General features: G+C 38.5%; 1 protein-coding gene across 3 annotated transcripts; it reads left to right on the forward strand.

Annotated features, from left to right (window-relative positions):
* Window positions 1-845: 845 nt before the first annotated feature.
* On the forward strand, window positions 846-14,293 carry LOC121869605 (transmembrane protein 41B-like). 3 transcript variants are annotated; one of them, XM_042371067.1, is made up of 9 exons: window positions 846-1,094; window positions 1,496-1,670; window positions 6,345-6,492; window positions 7,106-7,234; window positions 7,943-7,992; window positions 10,064-10,212; window positions 11,021-11,159; window positions 11,364-11,455; window positions 12,063-14,293. In XM_042371067.1, the coding sequence occupies exons 2-9, from the start codon at window positions 1,616-1,618 to the stop codon at window positions 12,138-12,140; spliced, it is 840 nt and encodes a 279-aa protein (XP_042227001.1). In that variant the 5' UTR covers window positions 846-1,094; window positions 1,496-1,615; the 3' UTR covers window positions 12,141-14,293. The 3 variants fall into 3 exon arrangements, with proteins under 3 accessions (XP_042227001.1, XP_042227000.1, XP_042227002.1); XM_042371066.1 differs by lacking the exons at window positions 846-1,094; window positions 1,496-1,670 and adding an exon at window positions 2,300-3,059; XM_042371068.1 differs by lacking the exons at window positions 846-1,094; window positions 1,496-1,670 and adding an exon at window positions 5,224-5,500.
* The last annotated feature ends 7,565 nt before the right edge of the window (window positions 14,294-21,858 follow it).

Genomic DNA, 21,858 nt, shown 5'->3' on the forward strand with positions numbered 1-21,858 from the left:
ACGCAGTTTTTTTTACCTGTGTTTTCTTCGTCACTAATCAGCCTCTTAGCTGCTTGGGTCGGGTAATTGATTGTTGATTGATTGATTGATTGATTAATTGATTGATTGAATTTATCAGAAATGCATCACACTAGCAATGAATGAAATATAATGAGTGGTAGAGCAGTAAGGTGCGTATCTCCCTAGCTTGTGTCCTGGGTTCGAATCTCTTAGCTCGGGCAGACGTGGGAGGGTGTAAGTCAGTGAGAACCTAACTTATATAATTAAACACATTTTTGTTGTTCCTCTTCGCCATTCCATTCCCTGGACCAATCATCCCCATTCCTTGTGGTCGAAATGTTTGAAATTTTGATAACTAATTGTCCCTGGAGTGTGGAATTATGATAAGGGCGGATCCAGGGGGGGGTCCAAAAAATTACAACACTTACTTAAATACAGTATTGTACTCAGGCAGGATATTGGTCAGTTAAAATAAATCCAGGAGGGGGGGCATACACCGCTCCCCCCTCTCCCTCACCCCCTCCCTCACACCCCCTCCCATCCCCCACCCCCTAAAAAAAACAGCTGGGTGGGCTCGTTGTGCTCGCCATAGGCCCCACCCACAACATCTTGCACCCCCCTTTTGATATTCCTGGATCCGCCCCTGTACCTAGATTGTATAGGTAAACAACAGTATTGGACAGTGTGGCGATTTTACCAAGGATAACACACGCACACACACACACACACACACGCACACACACACACACACACACACACACACACCAATAGACAAGTTACTTCTATCTTCAGGTCCAAACTCCTCCCAGTATCTTATCTCACACGATGTAGTTGGGTTTAAACGACGCTTGTATACACTCCCACGCCTCCTGTGTCCACGCCTGGTGTTTTTACACGCCTTGTCTATTGTGTGTATTTCCCCCACGCCCTCTGTGGCTCAGTTTGTGTATTGTGACGTCATAAAACAGCTGACTCAAGATAACATCCAGTCTGATATTTGATGACGTCATAAACCAAAACAGCTGATCGACGTAAACACGCAGTGATCGAGTTTGTTTACAGTGACGTCATAAACCAAAAACAGCTGATCTAGTGTAAATATTATCGTGTCTAAGTTTGTTTACAGTGACGTCATAAGCCAAAATAGCTGACACAAGTGGACGAAATTAAAAAAAGTAAATCAACGCAAAAATTCATCTCATTGATAAATACTTTTTAATTCTATACTTTTTAATACAGATATACAAATTTATATTATTTTTGAGTATTGTTGTTCAGTAAACTTTAAAAAGTGATTTTGTCCAGTGAACATTAAACTAGTGATTTTGTCCAATGAACATTAAACTAACGAATATTTATAACAAGTACACATAATAAAACAAGCATAACAAATAAACACATAACAAATACTGTACACTCAACTAACAAATACACTCAACTAACAAATACACTCAACTAACAAATACACTCAACTAACAAGTGTATCTACCAACAGATCTGGGTGTAGCTGTACTGTATGAAGACCCAGTGTTGCCAACTTCAAGGGGAGGATTAACTACATCGCCTTCAGTGTTGCCAGATGAGGGTGTTGCCTTAAGAGGCTTCACTTGCACTCATGAGGTCCCGAGGAGACTCTTACAGTGTGGTGCTCCAACTGGATGAATACCTGGGTGAGTCTGTGTGGTGTTGGGTGAGTCTCAGTGGCGTTGGGTGAGTCTTAGTGGTGTTGGGTAAGTCTTTAGTGGCGTTGAGTGAGTCTTTAGTGGCGTTAGGTGAGTCTTAGTTGCGTCTTGTGAGTCTTATTGGCATTATGTGATTCTTTAGTGACGTCTGATGAGTTAGTGACTTCAGAGGAGTTTTAGTGATGTCAGATGAGTCTTAGTGACTTCAGAGGAGTTTTAGTGGTGTCAAGTGAGTCTTAATAGCGTCAGGTGAGTCTTAATGACGTCATATGAGTCTTAATGACGTCAGGTGAACCATTACAGTGCCAAATCACTCCAATAATTGCGGTTGTTGACGCCATAATTATCTTACCAACTATATCCTGGGTTACTGTGTGTGCCTTTAACCAGTGAATTATAGACCTTATAGCAATAATTGGTAACTTTAACTTGTAAGCCTATAATTGCCAATCCTATAACTCGTAAACAATAGGGAGTGTAAATATAATCACCTGTGCCTATAATTAGTGCACCTAATTAGCTTTACCGTAACTCTTAATTCCTATAACTACAGAAAATTAGTTATAGACGCTGGTATAATAATGGTGTTTTAATGGTGTTTTAATTATCAGTGGTGAAATTGTACTGGAACTATGACTCGTGAAATTATATCTGATGAGAGTGTAATTAGTGGACGCTTAATTAGTGGAAATAAACTGGGTGAAACTGAAACTGGTGGTGGTGAAACTAGCGCAGAAGTGCCTAGTGTATCTATCGTAAGTGAAACAGTAAGTGGCTTAAGTGGAACAGACTTAAGTGAAACAGCAGGTGCCTTAAGTGAAACAGTAAGTGACTTAAGTGAAACAGTAAGTGGCTTAAGTAGAACAGACTTAAGTGAAACAGCAGGTGCCTTAAGTGAAACAGTAAGTGACTTAAGTGAAACAGTAAGTGACTTAAGTGAAACAGTAAGTGACTTAAGTGAAACAGCAGGTGCCTTAAGTGAAACAGTAAGTGACTTAAGTGAAACAGTAAGTGACTTAAGTGAAACAGCAGGTGCCTTAAGTGAAACAGACTTAAGTGAAACAGGAAACGAAATACGCGAAACGGGATATGATAATGAAACAGAACTTGACTTACTAATTAAACCATTACTTAAAACAATTGAAACAGGACGTGAAACTAAGGAAACAGTTCGTGAATCGAGTGAAACAATATATAAAGGTGAAACAGGACGTGAAACAAGAATTGAAATAACATATCAATTGGAAAATGAAACTATAGACGAAACAGCAAGTAAAACGGTTGCAGTGTTGGCACATCAAGTCCCACCAACGTTCACTGCTCCTGAGGTCTTCCAGAACACTAACACTTCAGTACTAGAATTGGACACACTGCTAGGTGAGTCGAAAATTGGGCACAGTTGAATCTGGTTACAAAACTGGACATATTTCAAGCTGATTACAAAACTAGACATATTTCAAGCTTACAAAACTGGGCATATTTCAAGCTGATTACAAAACTAGACACATTTCAAGCTTACAAAACTGGAAACATGTCAAGCTGGTTGCAAAATGGAACACAACTGATTACAGAGGACATAGTTTAATCTGACTACAAACTGGACACACTTAAGTGGCCATACAAGGTCCACTTATCTCCTCCTGCCACATATGGTAAACAGATAAAGATAAGAGTGAGTCCGTAGTCTCTGCAGTACAGTGCACCACAGCCAATCAGATTTTTTTTAAATATCCGAATGACAGCCAATCAATATGCATGTTTAAGTCACTTTAACCCCGCTAGTGACTTTTATTTATTTTAATTTATATCATGATTTTGTACTGGCTGGTTTCAGAGTGTAGCCTATCTGATAACTGTGTGGGGGTTATGAGATATTGGTTCACACTCAGGATGGGTTGGAGAAAGGAAACTCACAATGTGCTCTCTGTATACATATTGTATTGGATGTACAATGCAGCTTGGTGCTGGGGGGTGGCAGCGTGAGTCCAAGCGTGGTGTAGGAGAGACCTGGTTGGTGAGGGTGCTCAGAGGAGGACAGGCAGCTTGTTGGGCGCCATGGTCGCCGGCGGGAGCGAGGGCCACCAGGCAGGAGCAGAGGTGTTGCTTGCTGGTGGCTGTAGGTAGAAAGAGAGAGGTCACGGCCACGTGAGGTCTTACATAGCGGGGGTAGGCGTGGCTTGATAGTTGACCTCCGCTATGTTAGGCGGCGCTGGTTGCCGACCTTGACCACGAGGCGCAGGCTGGGTAATTCGAAGAGGGTCGGCTACTCAGCGACAAACGGCGTTTGTAGGGGAGGAATCCACGACAACTGAACCGACGCGGCTCGCCAGTCACCAGTGTTGGTCAAGTCAACACTCTCTGGCAGGTTGTTGTTCCAAGAGCTCACTAAAACTCACTGGAAATATGTTTACCCTACAGTTTTTTTTTAATTTGTGGCTTCTTCAACCTTAAGCTGTGCCCTATAGTATAAGCAGGGCAACTGCAGGTACCTGAGGGGCCGTAGTGCAGGCACCAGTCTTGGGGGCCCTCTTTTGGACATTTTCAATCAACTGACAGACACTTGCTTATCTCGGGGGTAGGGCAGGGGACACACACACAAACACATTACGTACACAAGTAAACAGATATACCTAAACACACATATATGCACATAAGCACCGAAATAAATTATTGGGTCTTATAAGAAGGTCGTTCAGATATCTAGACGGTCCATCCCTCGTAACGATCTTCAAGAGTGAAGTGCTTCCCCATCTGGAGTACTGTCACCCCGTCTGGTCCCCGAGATATGCTAGGGACTGTCAGTTGGTTGAAAATGTTCAAAGGAGGGCCACCAGACTGGTGCCTTCACTGCGGCACCTCAGCTACCCTGAGAGATTGGAGCGCCTGAACTTGCCTAGCTTATACTACAGACGGGCAAGGGGGGACCTAATTAAGGTACATAAGCATCTCAGGGGGCACTACTCAGTCGAGTGTCCTTACTTGGAGCTGGCGGACGCCCGTCCCACAAGGGGTCACAGCTCAAGAAGAAGAAGCCGCAGGTCCAGAAAACTGTGAGAGCAAACTTTTTCGGAGTGAGAGTTGTAAACTCTTGGAACAATCTACCAGAGAGTGTTGTGACGGCACCGAGTGTGAGCTCTTTCAAGACCAGACTTGACCAACACTGGAGCAGGTTCAGGTACATTCAGGAGCCGGTGCATTCCCAGTTCTTGCCAACAATGCGTAACAGAGACGTGACCGATCGCTCAAGCGGCTAACGAGCCGATCATTTGGTGAAGAGGATAAAAGAAAAAAGAAAAGAACAGACGATGGTAAAGTTGAACACCATGCCGACTGGACAGAGACTTGATGCTCTGGTCCAGAATAATCAAGCACATACACACATCCACACACACATACAGTACATTTATTTTGAGTAATAATAATGCTAATGTTATTTATTTTTCTAATTGTTGGTGTTGTTATTAATATTTTTATTTTTACCCCTATTACCGCAACATTTAAACAAACAACAACAACAAGAACATCACCACTATGTCGTCATCAGTGTTGTTGATCCTTAGTTCACCGTCAGGCTGGTCACCCCCTCTAACACCCTCCCACTATATAACTCAACTTCAAATACTAACTAAATCTTATAGAATATAACTTATTAATTAATATCTAAGTTATATTCTATGGTTATCGGTTCAGTTGAATGATAATATAGGGGTTTGTTATTGAGAGTACCAGCCTGACGGGGAACATCACCGTGGTGTTTACAGTGGACACATCAGCTGAGCCGCCATGAGAATTATTTAGCTGTATATATTATCCTGAAGGTAATTATAGAATTTATTTTTATGTTAAGGAATAATTTAAGGTTTTATGGTGGTATTGTAGTTATTGGGTTTAGTTATATGAAAAGAGATACAGTAATTAAGGTGTTATGTAGTTAAGGGTCGGCTTTGGTACACGTCAGCGGGGTAAAAAACAATATTTTTTTTTCTACTAATTGTTTTGTTTTATCCACAATATCTGATAATTTTTATGTTTATCTTGTCGGTCAGTGACTCTATAAAATAATGGTACCGCCACAAGACCCAAAGGTTTTTATGGAATTTTAATGGATAATGTGTGTTGTATAATTCCCTTTGCCAGGAGAACAAGGAAGACATTAGGTTACTGTTATATAAGACGTAGACAAACGGTAATGGTCTAGGAGAGTTGTCCGGGCTTACCAGCTACCTTGTGGAAAATTTGTCTATGTGAACACTTATTTTTCACCTCAAGAAGACCCCAAATCAGGGGGAAGAATTGGATTTTTCATATTTTTTTCTTTTCTAGTTTTGTCTAATATTCCTCAAACACCGGGAAATGAGGCTAAATCGTATGCCAGTGTTAGTGGAATAATTGGTCAAATTTTAGTTTCGGTCATCACTATACAGTATTTAGATATCCAAAACAACCTAACCTAACCAATATTTTACTTAACCTAACCTAATCCTCCATAGCTAGCATAAGGGTGTTTAATCATAAGGTCAAATAAGCTTAGGGTGACTAATCTTCACATGATCCAGACAATCTCGTAAATTCATGTTTTCTTTATTCAGAGGCGATGTGCTCGGGGTGACTAATCTTCACATGATCACAAACAGTCTTATAACTCCTGTGTTGTTTCCCCAGAGATGACACAGACTGAAGGAGGCCATGCAGAGGGGGAGAAGACAGAAGGCATGGACACGAGGAAGGCCCTGCTGTGTCTGTTGACCATCTTCCTCGTGTCGTTGAGCGCCCTAACCTTTGTGTACAAGAATTTCCCCGAGCTGGAAGAGTGAGTGTTGTGTTGTGTTTTAAGGAGTGTATATCTTGGCTAAGCTTTTGCTGATGCATAAATACATACATACATAACATACATACCAGTGTTGTGTGTTTTAATTTCCAAAAGTAACAGCATTACTATTACTCAGTAGATAATGTAACGCTGTCACTACTTCCGTTGCATTTTTGAAAAAGTAACGAGTTAAAGTTAACGTAAATTTTATTGGTTTTACAGTATAGCCGTTGAGCTTTGGATGAATTACTAAATAACTTAAATTGATGTGATCCTAACTATCGGTTATTTCTCCTAATTTCTCGTAAAATTCTTCTGTCGCACAACTATCATTTATATAACACTGTTTTAACAGATCTATCCACACTTAGTCCATAAACCCAATGACCCTTTCTTGGGCTTCATATTTATTTGCAAAATTTACCACAGTAGGATAGTTAATCATCAGGTGAAATAAACTGAAGAACCTAAACTTCAAAATACCTGTAATAACATAAAATGAAACCCTCTCACTTTTTTCAGTAAGCGACAATAAATCTAATCCACTTTCACGCTATAATAATAATTCTCTCTCTCTCTCTCTAACTCACTCTCTCACTCTCTCTCTCCTCAGTGATGAATACCAGTACATGAAGCTGCCGATGGACATTGAGGACGCCAAGAACCTGGGTCGTGTTCTGTCCCACTATAAGGACAGATACTTTGCTGAGGTCCTGGCCGGTGTTTTTGTCACTTATATTTTGTATCCTTTTATTGATTAACCTCTTGTGTGGCATAGCAAGGTTGATGTATGTATGTGTGGTATAGCACGACTTAGCTATGTGTTTATATATAGTATAGCACTACTTAACAATATAATTCTGTACAATATAGCACGACTGACTTAGCTATGGACCAAACTTTATCCATCTGGCCTCCGTAAAGATGATATATATTTATTTAAGTAGTTACACACCTGTTATTTGTCCTTCAGATGTTATGGGACCGTTTAGTTTACCTTCTCTATGTTTACCTCAAGTTGACGTTGAATGGATTTATCTTATTGGCTATTGAGGTCTTGTTTGTGTCTGAGAATTTGATGAGGTTTTTAGGGTGATATTATTATTTTTCTTTATTATTTTTGTTTATTTACTAATTATTTTTTGTTTTTGCGAGAATTTATTTTTTTTTAGGGAAATATTTTTCTTTATTAACATTAGTTTATTTTTTCTGAGTGTTTGGTAGTTTTTTCAGGCGATATTATTTCCTTATTACCATTCCATTTGTGTTTTTCCCTGGAGTTTGATTGTTTTTACGGCAGTTTTTTTCCATGTTTTATTCCATAAGTTAGTTTTGTTTTTGCTTTTTTTAAGGCCAAATTATTCCTTTATTATTATTGTATATACTGTATATATATATTTTGGTCATTATAAAGAAAGAGTTTAAGCATATCTCCTTAACACACCCCAAGTCTTCAAACATTTGCCGTGCCTGGGTCAATCTTCCTCTCCATCCTAGCTGGTAAGTTGGATAAATATTATACAGTCAACCCTCGCTTTACGCGGTACCCTGCCGAACACGGAATGCTCACTTTCCGCGGTGTGTACACTTTTACGCGGAGAGCGGCGCGAGCAAGGTGCGCACAATGTCGCCCAGTCATCAAAACATTACCTAGTTCCTCACCCGCCACCCACCACAGCCGGCCCAAGTCAGTGATAGTGATAATTATGATAGTGAGGATATTGACTTATATGGACTTTGAGGGGTTTGACAAAGAGGCCCTGCAAGCCTCTGTGGTGGATAGTGATACAATTAATACAAGTGATACAGGTGAGGGCCAATAATCTGCTCTCTGCCTCGGAACCAACCCCCCATCCCCGTGTGCCCAGCCATCTTTTCTACAAATGTAAGTGTTAAAAAACCTAATATTATTGATATTTCTCTTAATTATTAATTGTGTGTGTATACCATCATAAAATTTAGAAGTTATTTTTACTACAATGTAGGTATTGTGTCTGAAAAAGTGGAGTTTGGGGGTCGGCCACCGGTCTCTATTTCAATTAATCCCATATGTTATGTTGTTCACTTTACGCGGGCCGCCATGGGTTCAATTGACCGCGTAAAGTGAGGGTTCACTGTATAGATACAGTGATAGATGGATAGATTTAGATAAATAGAAACATAAGTAGTATGGTACAGAATTGAAGTTTGGTAGATAGTTAGATAAACAGTTGATAAATATAGTTTTTAAATGTAAAAAAAAGAAAAATCATAATAACTTGACTATGTGAGATTTTTGTTCTGTTATTGATGATAACTAAGCTAATGGGATCACCTGAAAATTAGGCATCCCAGCTTCTTTCAAATGATGATTGAACATCCTAATACTAACATAATCTAGTGTGATCTACCCTAATACAACCTAACATATCCTAACCTAACGCTAACTTAATACATGTCTAAACTATGCATCTTGCACAGACAGACACTAGCCCACATCCCCAGAAAGATTCTGGGTGCTGGGGAAAGTTTTCCGAGAGTCTAAACTATCGGAGTCTGTAAAACCAGTTCTAATTAAGTTAGAAACTCCATTTCTTTACTAGAATAATCCTGAATAGTTTATCTAAAAGTTTGCTTAAATAAATATATTTAAAACACTTAAAATCTATATGATACGGGCGTGTGAGACGCCTCGTGAATGAAGCCCTGTGTTACAGCGAAGACTGATATTTTCCACTTGCAAGGAGCTATTGGGGATTAGTGGATCTCATGTAACGGACCTGTCACAATGTCAGGTGGAAGTGGGGTGGGGGATTAGTGGTCTTATATTACTGATCTTCTGATGCAATATCAGGTCACCCATTGTTGGGTGGATGATTAGTTGGTCTCATTACCTGAAGTTGTCTTGAATAAAGACAAAAGCTAAGGTCCTCCAGTATTTCCCACTTACTGAAAGTACAGTATAATATATGTAACTGTAGTCACTGTTTACATTCTTAACACGGTATTTTGCACGACACAATTTGTACACAAAAACAGCTGCTAGCGAGGGAACAACCTTCTACAATGGCAGCAGAATATGAACTAAACGATCCAAGCAGCTAGGTCACCCAAGCATCTGGCTTGTGGGGATGCACTGGAGCATGATGCAGTCCGTTGGAACTCCCTGTAAATTTACTCTCAGCCCCAGAACAGAGGAATTTGGAGAGAATTTTTTTAATGTTCCGGAAAATGTGCCTGATTTTCAATCTTTGAAAATTGTTCCCAAATCTGGAATGGAGAGAAAAATTCTGAGCAAATTTAAATCCTGGTTAAGAAGGATTTTGGCTAACAGAGATATTACTGTATAACCTTACCTGACCCCCTTCCCTCCCCCAGGTAGCTTTAGGGTGTTTAATCATCAGGTGAAATAAGCTGGGGTGTCTAATCTACAGGTGATCCAAGTTATGTTGTGGAAGGGGATAGTATGACAAGACAAATTGATTAAGCAACTGAAAAGGGATGAATGGTAGTGAGGGAGAACGAGTCAGTCATTGTGTCTTACCCTAAAGATAATTATTATATTGTATGATTCAGTTCTTCGTCTTGACAGGTTTCCTCTTCCGCTGGGAGTTGGCGCTGCTGCTGATCTGCTTCTGCTCAGCAACTGGTGCCTCCTTTTGCTACCTGCTCTCGTACTTAGCAGGCAGACCCATCGTACTCAAGTACCTGCCAGAACGCACAAAATCGTGGCAAGAGAAGGTGAGTTGTGTTGTTTGTTGTTAAGTTCGTAGAGCAGCGGCAGTACAGGGGTAACTCTTATAGTGACAGGGTATAACAAGTCTTTTTAGGATTTTTATTACTCAGTCATATTGGATTAGGTTGTGTTTGATTGCATTCCCCTGAAAATAATGGAAGGGTCTTTTCTTTTTATCGCTCTTGAGAAATTTTATGTACACTATAAGTCAAGATCTGACAGAGCAAGTTTTATGTATTTATTTTATTTACCACATTACCACTTATCAGCTTACTAGATGCTTGAGCAGTCGATCTGTTCTTGTTACAATGTTATAAAGTTTATTGTCCATTATTAGTACAGGAGGAAACTACCCGAGTACCTGGAGAAATCCTACCATGTTATGTGGTGTTACAGTGGATAACACCCTTCTTCTCACAGATTCAGTAGCACTAAGATCTGCCATTAACAGACCTTGTAAAGATAACTGTGTCTGAGGTTTTCGGCAAGATAATGTACAGGGTGTCTTGGGAACAAATGCCTTAATGTTTTTGTGACGGTCATATGAATGTTTGCATTATGACAGCAACATTGCCTTGACTTGTTCATGTATGCCACACATCAACAAGTGAGGGAAATGTTCTCACAATACAAACATTCACTTGACCTCACATTCACACATCAACAAACGAGGAAAATATTGCTGCCGTAATACAAACATTCACATGACCACCACAAAAATCTATAAGCCAATGTGTACTATAATTTGAGACACCGTATATTCCTGTAAGACTAAATGAGAAAAATAATGAGGAATACATTTGTTATGGGCAGGTGGACAAGCAGCGTGATAACCTGTTGTTCTACATCATCTTCCTGCGGATCACACCATTCCTTCCAAACTGGTTCATCAACATCAGCAGCCCAATCATCAATGTACCTCTCTGGCCATTCTGGTTAGGTACATTTTTCGGTCAGTTTGTGTCTTAAACTCTGTTATTATTATTTTTTTTCTGAGAGCCATTAAATGTACATATTATTTCAGATCTTATTATTTATAGATCAATTATACCTGTACTTGATTACCAAATGGTCCATACTAAATTAGATTATTCTTCTGGTTTTTAAAGATAAATAAAATATGCAAGGTGTTTTTTAATTACTTTTTATTTTACAGGTGTGGCCCCTCCTAGTATATTAGCAGTACAAGCTGGGACGACCCTGTACCAGCTCACCAGCTCCAGCGATGCCTTCTCTTTAATGTCTGTGGTGAGTAAACCTGCCAATGTTACCCCTTATATAACCTAACCTAACCTAACCAGGAAGATATTGTTGTTGGATCCCACACAGCTTATGGTATTTAAACAGGAACTTGAGTTTCCATGTGTCAGTGACCTTGATATATTGCACACAGGTACCTTAGTTACCCCTAGACAGATGCAGTTCTCTCTGAATACAGTCTTGGGGTCGCTATGTCAGAGGTCAAGGTCAGTGTTGTGTTTACAGCTGAGGAATCTTCCATGAGTATTACAGTAAAGTAGTTGAGTAGTTTAGTTAGATCTGTGTGTATATTAGTGTAGATATAAATCCTTTTGTACTATTGTAATGTAGATTAAACCTGAATTTTCACTATGATTATCACTTAGGTTTTTTTTTCTTAATTAGTTGTATGAGAAAAGATTATATTAGCTCCTAGGAATGGCAGCTATTATTGGACTTTAAGGTACAGTGACTTTAGGCAGCCATCACGTGGAGGAAATAGATGACAGATTGGATACTCTCACCAGGACCAGGACACTCTTGGGATAGGCATAAGCTTCCCTGTACTGTATCTTGTGTGTGTTTTCATCGGAGGTTTCTGATTGTTACCTCACAGGTCCTCCTGGCCGCAGCGGCAATATTATCTCTAGTCCCGATAATTTTGAAGAACCGCCTGAGAGAGAAATTTGACTAGGGTCGGTATCCTTCCATGGGTCAAGTGTGGAGGTCAAGGCACCAGGACACAGAGCCGTCAAAGAAGAAGAAGAAGAAGGGAAGGAGGGTCAGAAGGGGAATACTCATCTTGTACAGGAACAAGGAACTTTCTTCACAAGCGGTCGAGTGTCCGGCAGAGGGCACCGAGAAGGTTCCGACCGAGAGATCTCCAATATTATCCCCCGACGCCCCTCCTTTCTGTCATGTTGATCCTGCCATTGAAGTGGTCATCATCGCCCAGACAGACCACTGACCATTGTTTGAGTTAGTTATGGCTCACAGTACTACATGTAATAGTTGTGTATCCCTCACGTCTTATTTTTAACCGTGAGTAAATATTTGTTGTTATGAGTTGTGTTCACTTTCTGTAATCTAGGGTTCCAAAATACTACTGTACCCTGGGCGTCAGAAATAAAATACAAATACATGATAAGGTCTCGGTGTATTCTGGTATTACAGGATAGATCCAACTGTATTAATTAACGACGTGAACAAAAGGTCCATTGCAGTTACCCTGTATTTATAAATTCTGTACATTCGTGTGTTATTGATAGTGTAAGAGGCGTCAACGTCCCTCCCCCACCTAGTGTAAGAGGCGTCAACGTCCCTCCCCCACCTAGTGTAAGAGACGTCAACGTCCCTCCCCTACCTAGTGTAAGAGACATCAACGTCCCTCCCCCACCTAGTGTAAGAGACGTCAACATCCCTCCCCCTTCACCGTCTAGTAAACAAAAACCAAAAAAATCCAGATGTGTCCTTCTCATAACGTTATATTATTTATACTCGTTCAATGTGTGAGTGTTACATGCAGTATCCCTAATGTATATCTTATCTGTGGGGTCCTTAAGAATAATCACTCCATTGTCTTAATTAAATCCCCCCTTCCTCCCCCCCCCCAAAAAAATTTAAAAATTATCATACATTTAGACGTCTTATTTCAGTATGTCATCATTTCTGAAACTTTATATTGAAGATGACATTAATTTTTTTTTTTTTTTATCTTTCCCATCTGAAATTTAGTTAAAGATCCTGTAATGATTCTTGGGTGGATAAACATGAAGCCTCTTACTGAAACTTCCACAAACTGCCTCATGGTAGGTAAATGATGATAATGATATATATAAAACTTGTAAGTGTATACAGTGTATGTGTGATTGTGCCTGCAGTCATAACACTTATCAGTCTGTAACCTGAACTAGAAGAATGTTGTCTCTGTATTACTGAGTCCAAGTCCCTTCAGTTATTTTTCATGGTATTATGCTCTACAGGGTGTCTCAGAAAAAAATGTATACCTTACAGATTTTTATGGAGTTCGCGTGATTGCTTGTATACAGTACATTTTTCCGAGACGACCTGTTAGTGGCAGGGAAGGTTCTTGCAGTTAGTTTGTGTGTGTGTGTGCGCGTGCGTGTGTGCGTTATATATCTATGTAGTTGATTGAGATATCTTAAGAACCTATTAGTGATATTCCAGTGAAACATTTTTGTGGCTTAGTTGGAGGAGATTCAATTATGGTCATTATAGAACCCACTGTAAAGGTCGAAGTAGCAGCAGCAGCCAAGGTCAAGACAGTGGACGACCAAGACCGTAATATGAAGTTTATAAACATGGAAGTCTTTTTAGGTAAATCTCATTGGTGATGTAATTCCGAGAGCTTATATTGACATTTTTTATTTGTGATTAATGACTAAACTGGTCAAACATGTTGTCATACACTTTTCCCCACATATACTGTATTAGGTTCTGTAGACAAAACTTTATGTTGGTGTGAAAGAGAAAAGGACAACAGTTGGACCAGTTTAGTGTATGGCAATTGATTTCTAAACCAAGTAAAGGTCAATGTTCTACCTTCCAAATTTAGATACAATTTTAATCTGGAAAGTTTTTTTTGTAAATATATTTCGATGTATATGGCATAAATCATGAAGTTATGTAATATTTATGTTAATACTGAATCACTTGAGATATTTTATGTTATTGTTTTGTTTTGTGATAACTGTGAGGTGTGTCGTGGTGGTATAGGAGAGAAGGGCTTTTGTATGTCAGTGATAAAAGCATTGTAATCCTGGAGAGTTGATGTACTGTATATATGTGAGTCGGTAAGTATGAATAAAGTAATTTTATGTTCTGTAATTACTGTATTATGGTCAAACTATCATTGTTGTTAATACAGTACTTCTCACTACCCTGTACTTCTACTTTTACATAATACTCCACATAAAAATTACTGAAAGGGAACACATGGGAGGCTGAATTGTGTAATACAGAGGTGTAAAAGAATACATATAAATATAACCAATCAGAAAAGAGTATGAGAATTAGTGTGATGATTGATGTGGTGAAGAGACGTACCATAAAACAGTCCAGTTACTGCCGCTCATTGTTAAGACTACTTTAACTGTGTGTTGTCAATCATAACCTTCTTACTCTCAGGAATACTTTGTAATGGTTAAGAATCTTTGACTATAGTGCTTTAATGGTATGCCCTGAATATTATTACATTTTACCACGTGACTATATACCGTACAGGTAAATGACGGCTGTTGTTGAACTTCCACGTTGAAAATAAGTCTTGTTGACATGTGTGAGAATTATATCCGCCTATGCTTATAGATATTTACTCGAGGATAAAATGCAAGTTTCATCGATATTGTTTTTCTTTTTGCTAGATTTATATACAAAAATATTGCATAATTAATAATTTATTCATGGTATTATGCTCATCAGTTCATAATCTTGTGTAAAACTTGTAAGACTTATCCTTAAAATACTTTGGGTTAGGAATTATTTATTGCTGGGAGTCTCAATAAAATGTATACTCACTGATTCATAGATTTCAGCAGCAACATTATCCTCACTTGTTGATGTGCGACACACATCAACAAGCCAAGACAAACGTTTATGCGATCGCCACAGAAATATAAGGCAGTGTACGGTGAAGCCTCTATTTAACGGACTATTCGGAGAGGTAAGACCATTATATCGAGGGTCATGTGTGAAACCCACAACTAACGGATCATATGGAAAGGAGAGTCTGTTATATCGAGGTTCTTTTAGATGTGGAACCCCTAACTAACGGACAATTACAGAGACGGATGTCCGTTATATCGAGGGTTCACTGTGTATACATTTTCTCGAACGACCTACAGTTCATATTTTTCTGGCTATGTATTTCAACACTTGTACTGAGATGCCATATATCTCAATACTGTATAAATAATTTGCCAAAACTCATTATAACTGTGTAATATATAACTAACTGGAGAAGACATGCTCACACCCCGCCCCACAAATGTATAAAATAATTTACTAGGAAAGATTTAATGCTGCCTTGTATATACTGTTAAGAGTTTAGTGACGTAACCGCTACAGCATCAAGCAACAACTTCATCTCTTTGTCTCCCTCACTTCTCTCTATTAACCTTCTGAAGTCTTTTTATTTTGTGAAGACCTGTGCATCAGTGTCTCTGTTTGTGTCTGTCTTTGTATGTGTGTGTGAGTATATGCATGTGTGTGTGTTTGCTTATGCATGTGTGTGGCAACCTGTGATGTAATGGTCAGCATGCTGGCCTCGCAAGTGAGCGAACCCGGGTTCGATCCCTGGGCAGGGTGAAACTGTGGGCAAGTTTCTTTATGCCATTTGCCTCCTGTCTACCCAGCAGTAATTGGGGACCTGGATGTTAATCGATATGCAGATCGTGTTCCGGGGTAATGGATAGCCAGTGCAGTTGGCGAGTTGTCCGGTCTTCTCGGACTATTCCTTGACACTGGGTCAGGCAGCTCATTATGTATTTGTGTTAGCGACAGCTTCTACACCTTTAACAAATTCACACCTAGGTGGCCCTAGGGTCGACCATCCTCAATACACAAGGGGCAACCATTATTATTATTATGTGTGTCCATTTGTCTTTGCATATGTGTCTGTCCTTGCATATGTGTGTGTGTGTGTGAGACAAGTTGTAAATAATGTCATACAGTATGCACTATTTCCTCTGTATTTTATTGTAGTATTTCTTGTTAGTCGTACCAATGAAAGGTTAATGTATAAAGCAAATATAATGTTAAGCAGTTACCCGAGTTTAATATACTGTACACTGACATACATGTATTGAGTCACACAAATATTGGATGTTGTATGTAAATATTTTTTGGTATATTTAGGGAAATGATTGAGTTTTAATAATGATAAAATGGATCCAGTACTGTACATCTTAACCATCTTGTATTACAGACGTACATTTAAACTGTCTTTTGTGGGTATTTTGTCTTTAATTTATGCAGTTTAATATTCAACAACTTTATTTCTTGTCAAATTCATTTTCTCATGTGTTATTGATATTTGGACAGGTAATGAACACTTGATTCTTATAGTAGCCAGCCAGCAGGTTACCATACTCCCTCGTCAGGCTGTTAGTACACTGTCAGTAGCCACACCTGATAGCATACAGTACAGTATACTTCACTTTACTGCCGTGTATAAGGAGGATCTCGAATCCATATCAGATGTAAATTACTTAACCCCAAACTGTAGCGTATAAAAGCCTCATACTAGACTCTAACTTTTGTAACTTTGTATTAACCTCTTGTGTATGGGCTCCTCTCCATGCTGAATGAAATTGTCTGGTATTTGCCGATAACATTATTAAAAGTGATGTCCCCGTAGTGAAGGGGGTTAATATGTTTGGTGAACAGCACGGCTTAGAAGATGGCACATAAGACCTTAGCAGAAATAAGCGTTATCATAATACAACTCCCCATCCTCCATATACTTACCCGAAGAAGAATTAATTAACTGCTTTCTAAAAATTTCCTCCGAGTTTTTAACCCATTTGCTCCTTGGGGTCAATATGGCCTTAAACCCCCCTATCAGAGGTACCAGGTATGATCCATAGTTTACCTCTTTAGTGAAACCTCTATTAAATGGACTATATGAAGATTGAAGTCCATTATATCAAGGGTTCGTTAGATGTGAAACCTCCATTTAACGAACTATATAGAGATGAAGTCCACTTTATGGAAATTTCTACTTGGCTTCTGATGTTTAATTCCTTTGTTATATCACCTTATGCTTACTGTTATATTGTTCCTCTTTTATTTCTTATTGATTAATATACAACACTTAAGACTATAATGGGATAAAATGCTGATATGAGTATTTTTTGTGACATTTTTTTCCTGGTTTCTTTCCTAAAATATTTGTTTGTGGAGTTAAATTAGACATAATGTATGTGTGTCACCCCTAGTTTCACTTACAAACACATTATTAACATTATCATCACTATATTAGGACACTCACTCTTTACACACCGCCACAATCACTCCAACACACCGCCACAATCACTCTTTACACACCGCCACAATCACCCCCAAAATCAGAACATTCCACCAACACACAGAGCAGTATCTCATAAGGCCTCTGGTACACTGCTTTACTTGCCCTGACTGAGGGTGTAAGACCTCCTGCCAGTCACTCCTCATTCTGAAGTGGCTGGTGTGTTTTATGAGATGTGGCAACTCTGTGTTTATTTACATTATATTAAATCTCCCAGAATAACCCTAAGGAACCTCACAATAATAGACTAAAGATGCTAGATAATCATTCCATGGTTACCACATCTAATAAAACATACCAGGCCACCACCATCAAAGTCTGTGGTAACTGAAGCTTGATGAGGATAGTTGTAACACCAGGTTCTTTCACAGGTTAAGTCATCTGATCCATCCTGAACTCCTGTCCACCTTGTGACTACTGATATACTGTCACCTATACTCCAGCAGACGTCACCTTATATAGACTCTTAATAGGCCTTATATAGTGACAGATGAGAGTAAGTAAGACACATCTTATATCTTCGTAAAAGAGTAGAATATTTAACAGTAGGATATGTTTCAATAATACAGTACAGTACATTGTTGGAGACGCCTGGATCATGTTAGGTTTGTGTGTGTTGGTAATTTTATTGGTATTAGGTAGTGACTATTATTTAGGAAGTACTGTTGTAGTTTGTTTGGTGTCAGTGTTAGAAAGTGTTAGTATTTAGGGAGTGTGTACGGTATGTATGTAGGAAGACACTTGTACAATTGTTAAATGAGGAGGCACTTCCGTATTTATCCTACCATTTAGTCGTGATTGAAAATGGAGATGAGGTTTGATTCTTGTAGAAATATGCCTCTGAACATAAGCATAACAAAATATATGGTAGAATCCCAGTTATCAGGTCCAGGCAAACGGCAGATTCAACTAACCGGCACCAAAATGAAATAATAATAATAATAATATAAATTCCTCCAAAATCAGTTAGTATCGTAAGTTTGAATACTGCGTGCAATGGGGATGAGCTGCCATATTTATTGCTATAATAAACAATAAAATAGATACGTACATAAAATACAATAGCACTTATTTTATGCACCAAAAATAGCGCCTTCCACACTCGTACCATCCTTTGTGCAACGTGACCCATTTCAGCCAAGCATTCAACCAGCTGTCTTGCCAGAAATCGCAATTAGAGGGAGGAGGGTCACTACAACAGTACAAATTAAACAATAATAAAATGGAAATTATCTGTTTGTAGGTAACCATCAGACTATTCCTTTATTATTGCATTTAACATGACTCAATACCCCCACAAAAAATTATGAGGGAAATTGTTCATTATATATTATCACGTTACACAGACTGGTATCTCTTGGGATGGTTAACCACAAAGTAATTACCATACCAGTTAACAGTTACACTATACAAGACATTAAGGGTAAATATTAAACAATTATCACAGGTTTTCAGAATATTTAATACAAAAATAGCACAGCCTCATAAAGTGTTAATAACAGGCCAAGTACAAAATATCAAGGAGAAATAAGTAACACTCAAACCAGCACTTAAATGTGGCTCTTTGGATTTCAGATAAAATTCTTTCTATACATGACAAAAATATTTAAGATTTTTTTTTTTCCGTACATGATTCTTTTTAAAAATGGATACGGGTATACCTCGATATACGATAAGGGTTGTGCACCTAAAAATCCTATTGCAAATTAAATCGTCTTCTCCGTCAACTACTTTTATAAACCAGGAGACCTCGTGAACGGTCATCGTAAATCGAAGGATACCCGTACACGAATGAAAATATCCAATGTCATTTCTACGTCGCTCGAAGATCTTATACAAGAGTACAAAAATATTCCCTAACTTCACCTTTTACGTTAATTTCATTTTCGTGAACAATTCGTCATGGTTTTAAAAATCTATTTGTAGCGGAGGGCCTCTCAACGCAGACACCCATTATTGCCCTACGAAAAAAGCCACCACATATTAGGAAAAAACTGGGTAAACATTGAACTTGTGTTTTGAATCATAGGTTGTGTTGAACTGAGGGATAAACATGCTCTCACTATGTCTGTTCTGTTTATATTTCCTTTCAAATGATGTAAGGGATCTATGGTAGATAAGTCTGTTGCCTACTGGAGAACTTTTCAATGTAAGAGGAAGAGGAGGAGTTACTGTTCTGATATCTTACACACATGTATGGAGGAGGAGGGGGAAGAGGGGGAGTAGGAGAAAGTGGAGGAACAAGAATGAGGTGGAGGAGGATGATGAACAGAAGATGGAGAAGAAAAAAAATAAGAATAAGTAGTAGTTGTAATTCTGACACCTTACACACACACAAACACATCACACGTCGACACCAAAACCAAATGACTAGCTCCTTGACACAATCCTTTCGAAACTGTTGTCAAATCCATCTTCATTCCTAACTAGTTATTGTTATGTAGAGAATTTAACTACCAAGACCTTTACTACCAACCAGTGGCTGTGTTTACGTTCGAACTCTTTTGGGGAGAAGTTCATCGACGTGTAATCTATTGTACGACTTTTGTTCATTCAGAGTTTCACAAAATAATTAATGATTGTTATTCAGTGTATATGTTCAGAGCAGCAGCAGTGTTGTTCATCATTTACAGCTGCAACAATACACTACAGCTCCTTCAACATTACTTTATTTAATAATTGAGCTGCAACAACATTACACTTTACTTATGCATTTACAACTGCAATAAGACCATTCATGCAAATCACAGTTATAAAAAAAAAATAATTCACATCACAACTACAAAAAAATATCATCCACACAAAATCAATCACACAAGTACAAAAAAAAAAAAAACCTGACACATTCACACCACCAATAATAAACTGCCTTCATACCCACATACTAATACCTGTATATATTAATCACACACGGATGACCCAACTCCTTGTACCACACAATGTCAAACTGAGACTCTACAAAATCCCCCACAGCAAGAAGCTACCGACTGTAAATTTGGGCGTATAAGTTGAATAATTTAAGGTAACCCACTGTGGTCCCTCTCTCTCTCTCCTTTATTTTGCAACGATAAACAAATGAACTTCACCCTAATAACCTTATAACTTACCGTAGGTGTGTGGGGGGGGGTATTGTTAGACCCAAGAAGATGATGATGACTGTGTGTGTGTGTTTAATGACTCTGTGTGTGTGTTTAATGATTTGTGTGTGTTTAATGACTGTGTGTGTGTTTAATGACTGTGTGTGTGTGTGTGTTTAATGATTTGTGTGTGTGTTTAATGACTGTGTGTGTGTTTAATGATTCTGTGTGTGTGTTTAATGACTGTGTGTGTGTTTAGTGACTGTGTGTGTGTTTAGTGACTGTGTGTGTGTGTGTGTGTGTGTGTGATTAAAGACGAACTTTAGAACTCCTTCCTGATGAAACCGTGAACGTAAAACAGGCATTACACGTTTTATTTTATATGTTATGATGATGACTGTGCCTATGTCTTAAGATGAACCTACAAACACCTGCCCGACGAACCTCTGAACATAATGCAGGTACAGTATACAAGTGTAATTCTATGCTATAAGATGATAACTGTGGCTAAGGTTGCTAAGATAAAACACAAAAACACTTTCTTAATGAACCTTTAAAGACATCAGTGTTTTTCAGTAATAAAAATCAACATAATATTTTTTTAAGAACTGATAATGTATTCATAAAAGATCATATGGCTTGTAATATAGAGAGCAAAAATGGTTTAAAAATGGAAATATATTACAAGACAAACTAACTAACTAACCATTCAATTTTAACTAACTCATAAAATTTAAACAGGAGAAATTAAACTTTTCATTTGACTTCTCTTTCACAAATGCACGAGTATGTGAATTTCTACACCAATTTAAAACCTACTTCAACAATCAGCTTCTGCATAGTGTTTACGAATAAGGTAGCAGCAACGTGGTCTGGGAATAGCATCAGTACTACAGTGTTTAAGTGAGTACGCCGCCACAGTCCATACACGTTGAGTGTTTCGTCTTACAGTTGTATGTCATCTTGAGTGGTACGGTAGAAATCATACTTGTACAACTTTACCTGTGAACCTGTTAATTCTATCGGTGAAGAAAAAATGTCACCTCACAAACTTTATCTCCTCCATGTTAAAATCTTTCTTCATTCATCAGCGAAGGTATTTTAGATCACACGTTAATTATATTACATATTGCATCAAATTATTTCTTCGTTCATCAGTCACACCATTACTATCAGACAGACATTTCATAATCTCTATTCTGTACTGTTTTATTTTGCTCTTAACCAACTCATAGTTCACACTCACACGTTCCTACACCAACTTCAATGGCTGACACAGGACCATTTTA

The sequence above is a fragment of the Homarus americanus genome, unplaced genomic scaffold, assembly GCF_018991925.1.
Source record: "Homarus americanus isolate GMGI-L3 unplaced genomic scaffold, GMGI_Hamer_2.0 scaffold23578, whole genome shotgun sequence".
Taxonomy (NCBI): domain Eukaryota; kingdom Metazoa; phylum Arthropoda; class Malacostraca; order Decapoda; family Nephropidae; genus Homarus; species Homarus americanus.

Bases quoted from the DNA above. Each gene is read 5' to 3' on its own strand.
- LOC121869605 (XM_042371066.1), top strand. From the start codon at position 2,315: ATGACTCGTGAAATTATATCTGATGAGAGTGTAATTAGTGGACGCTTA. The intron at 11,160-11,363 runs GTCAGTTTGTGT...TTTATTTTACAG, and splicing joins CTGGTTAGGTACATTTTTCG to GTGTGGCCCCTCCTAGTATA. The intron at 11,456-12,062 runs GTGAGTAAACCT...GTTACCTCACAG, and splicing joins CCTTCTCTTTAATGTCTGTG to GTCCTCCTGGCCGCAGCGGC.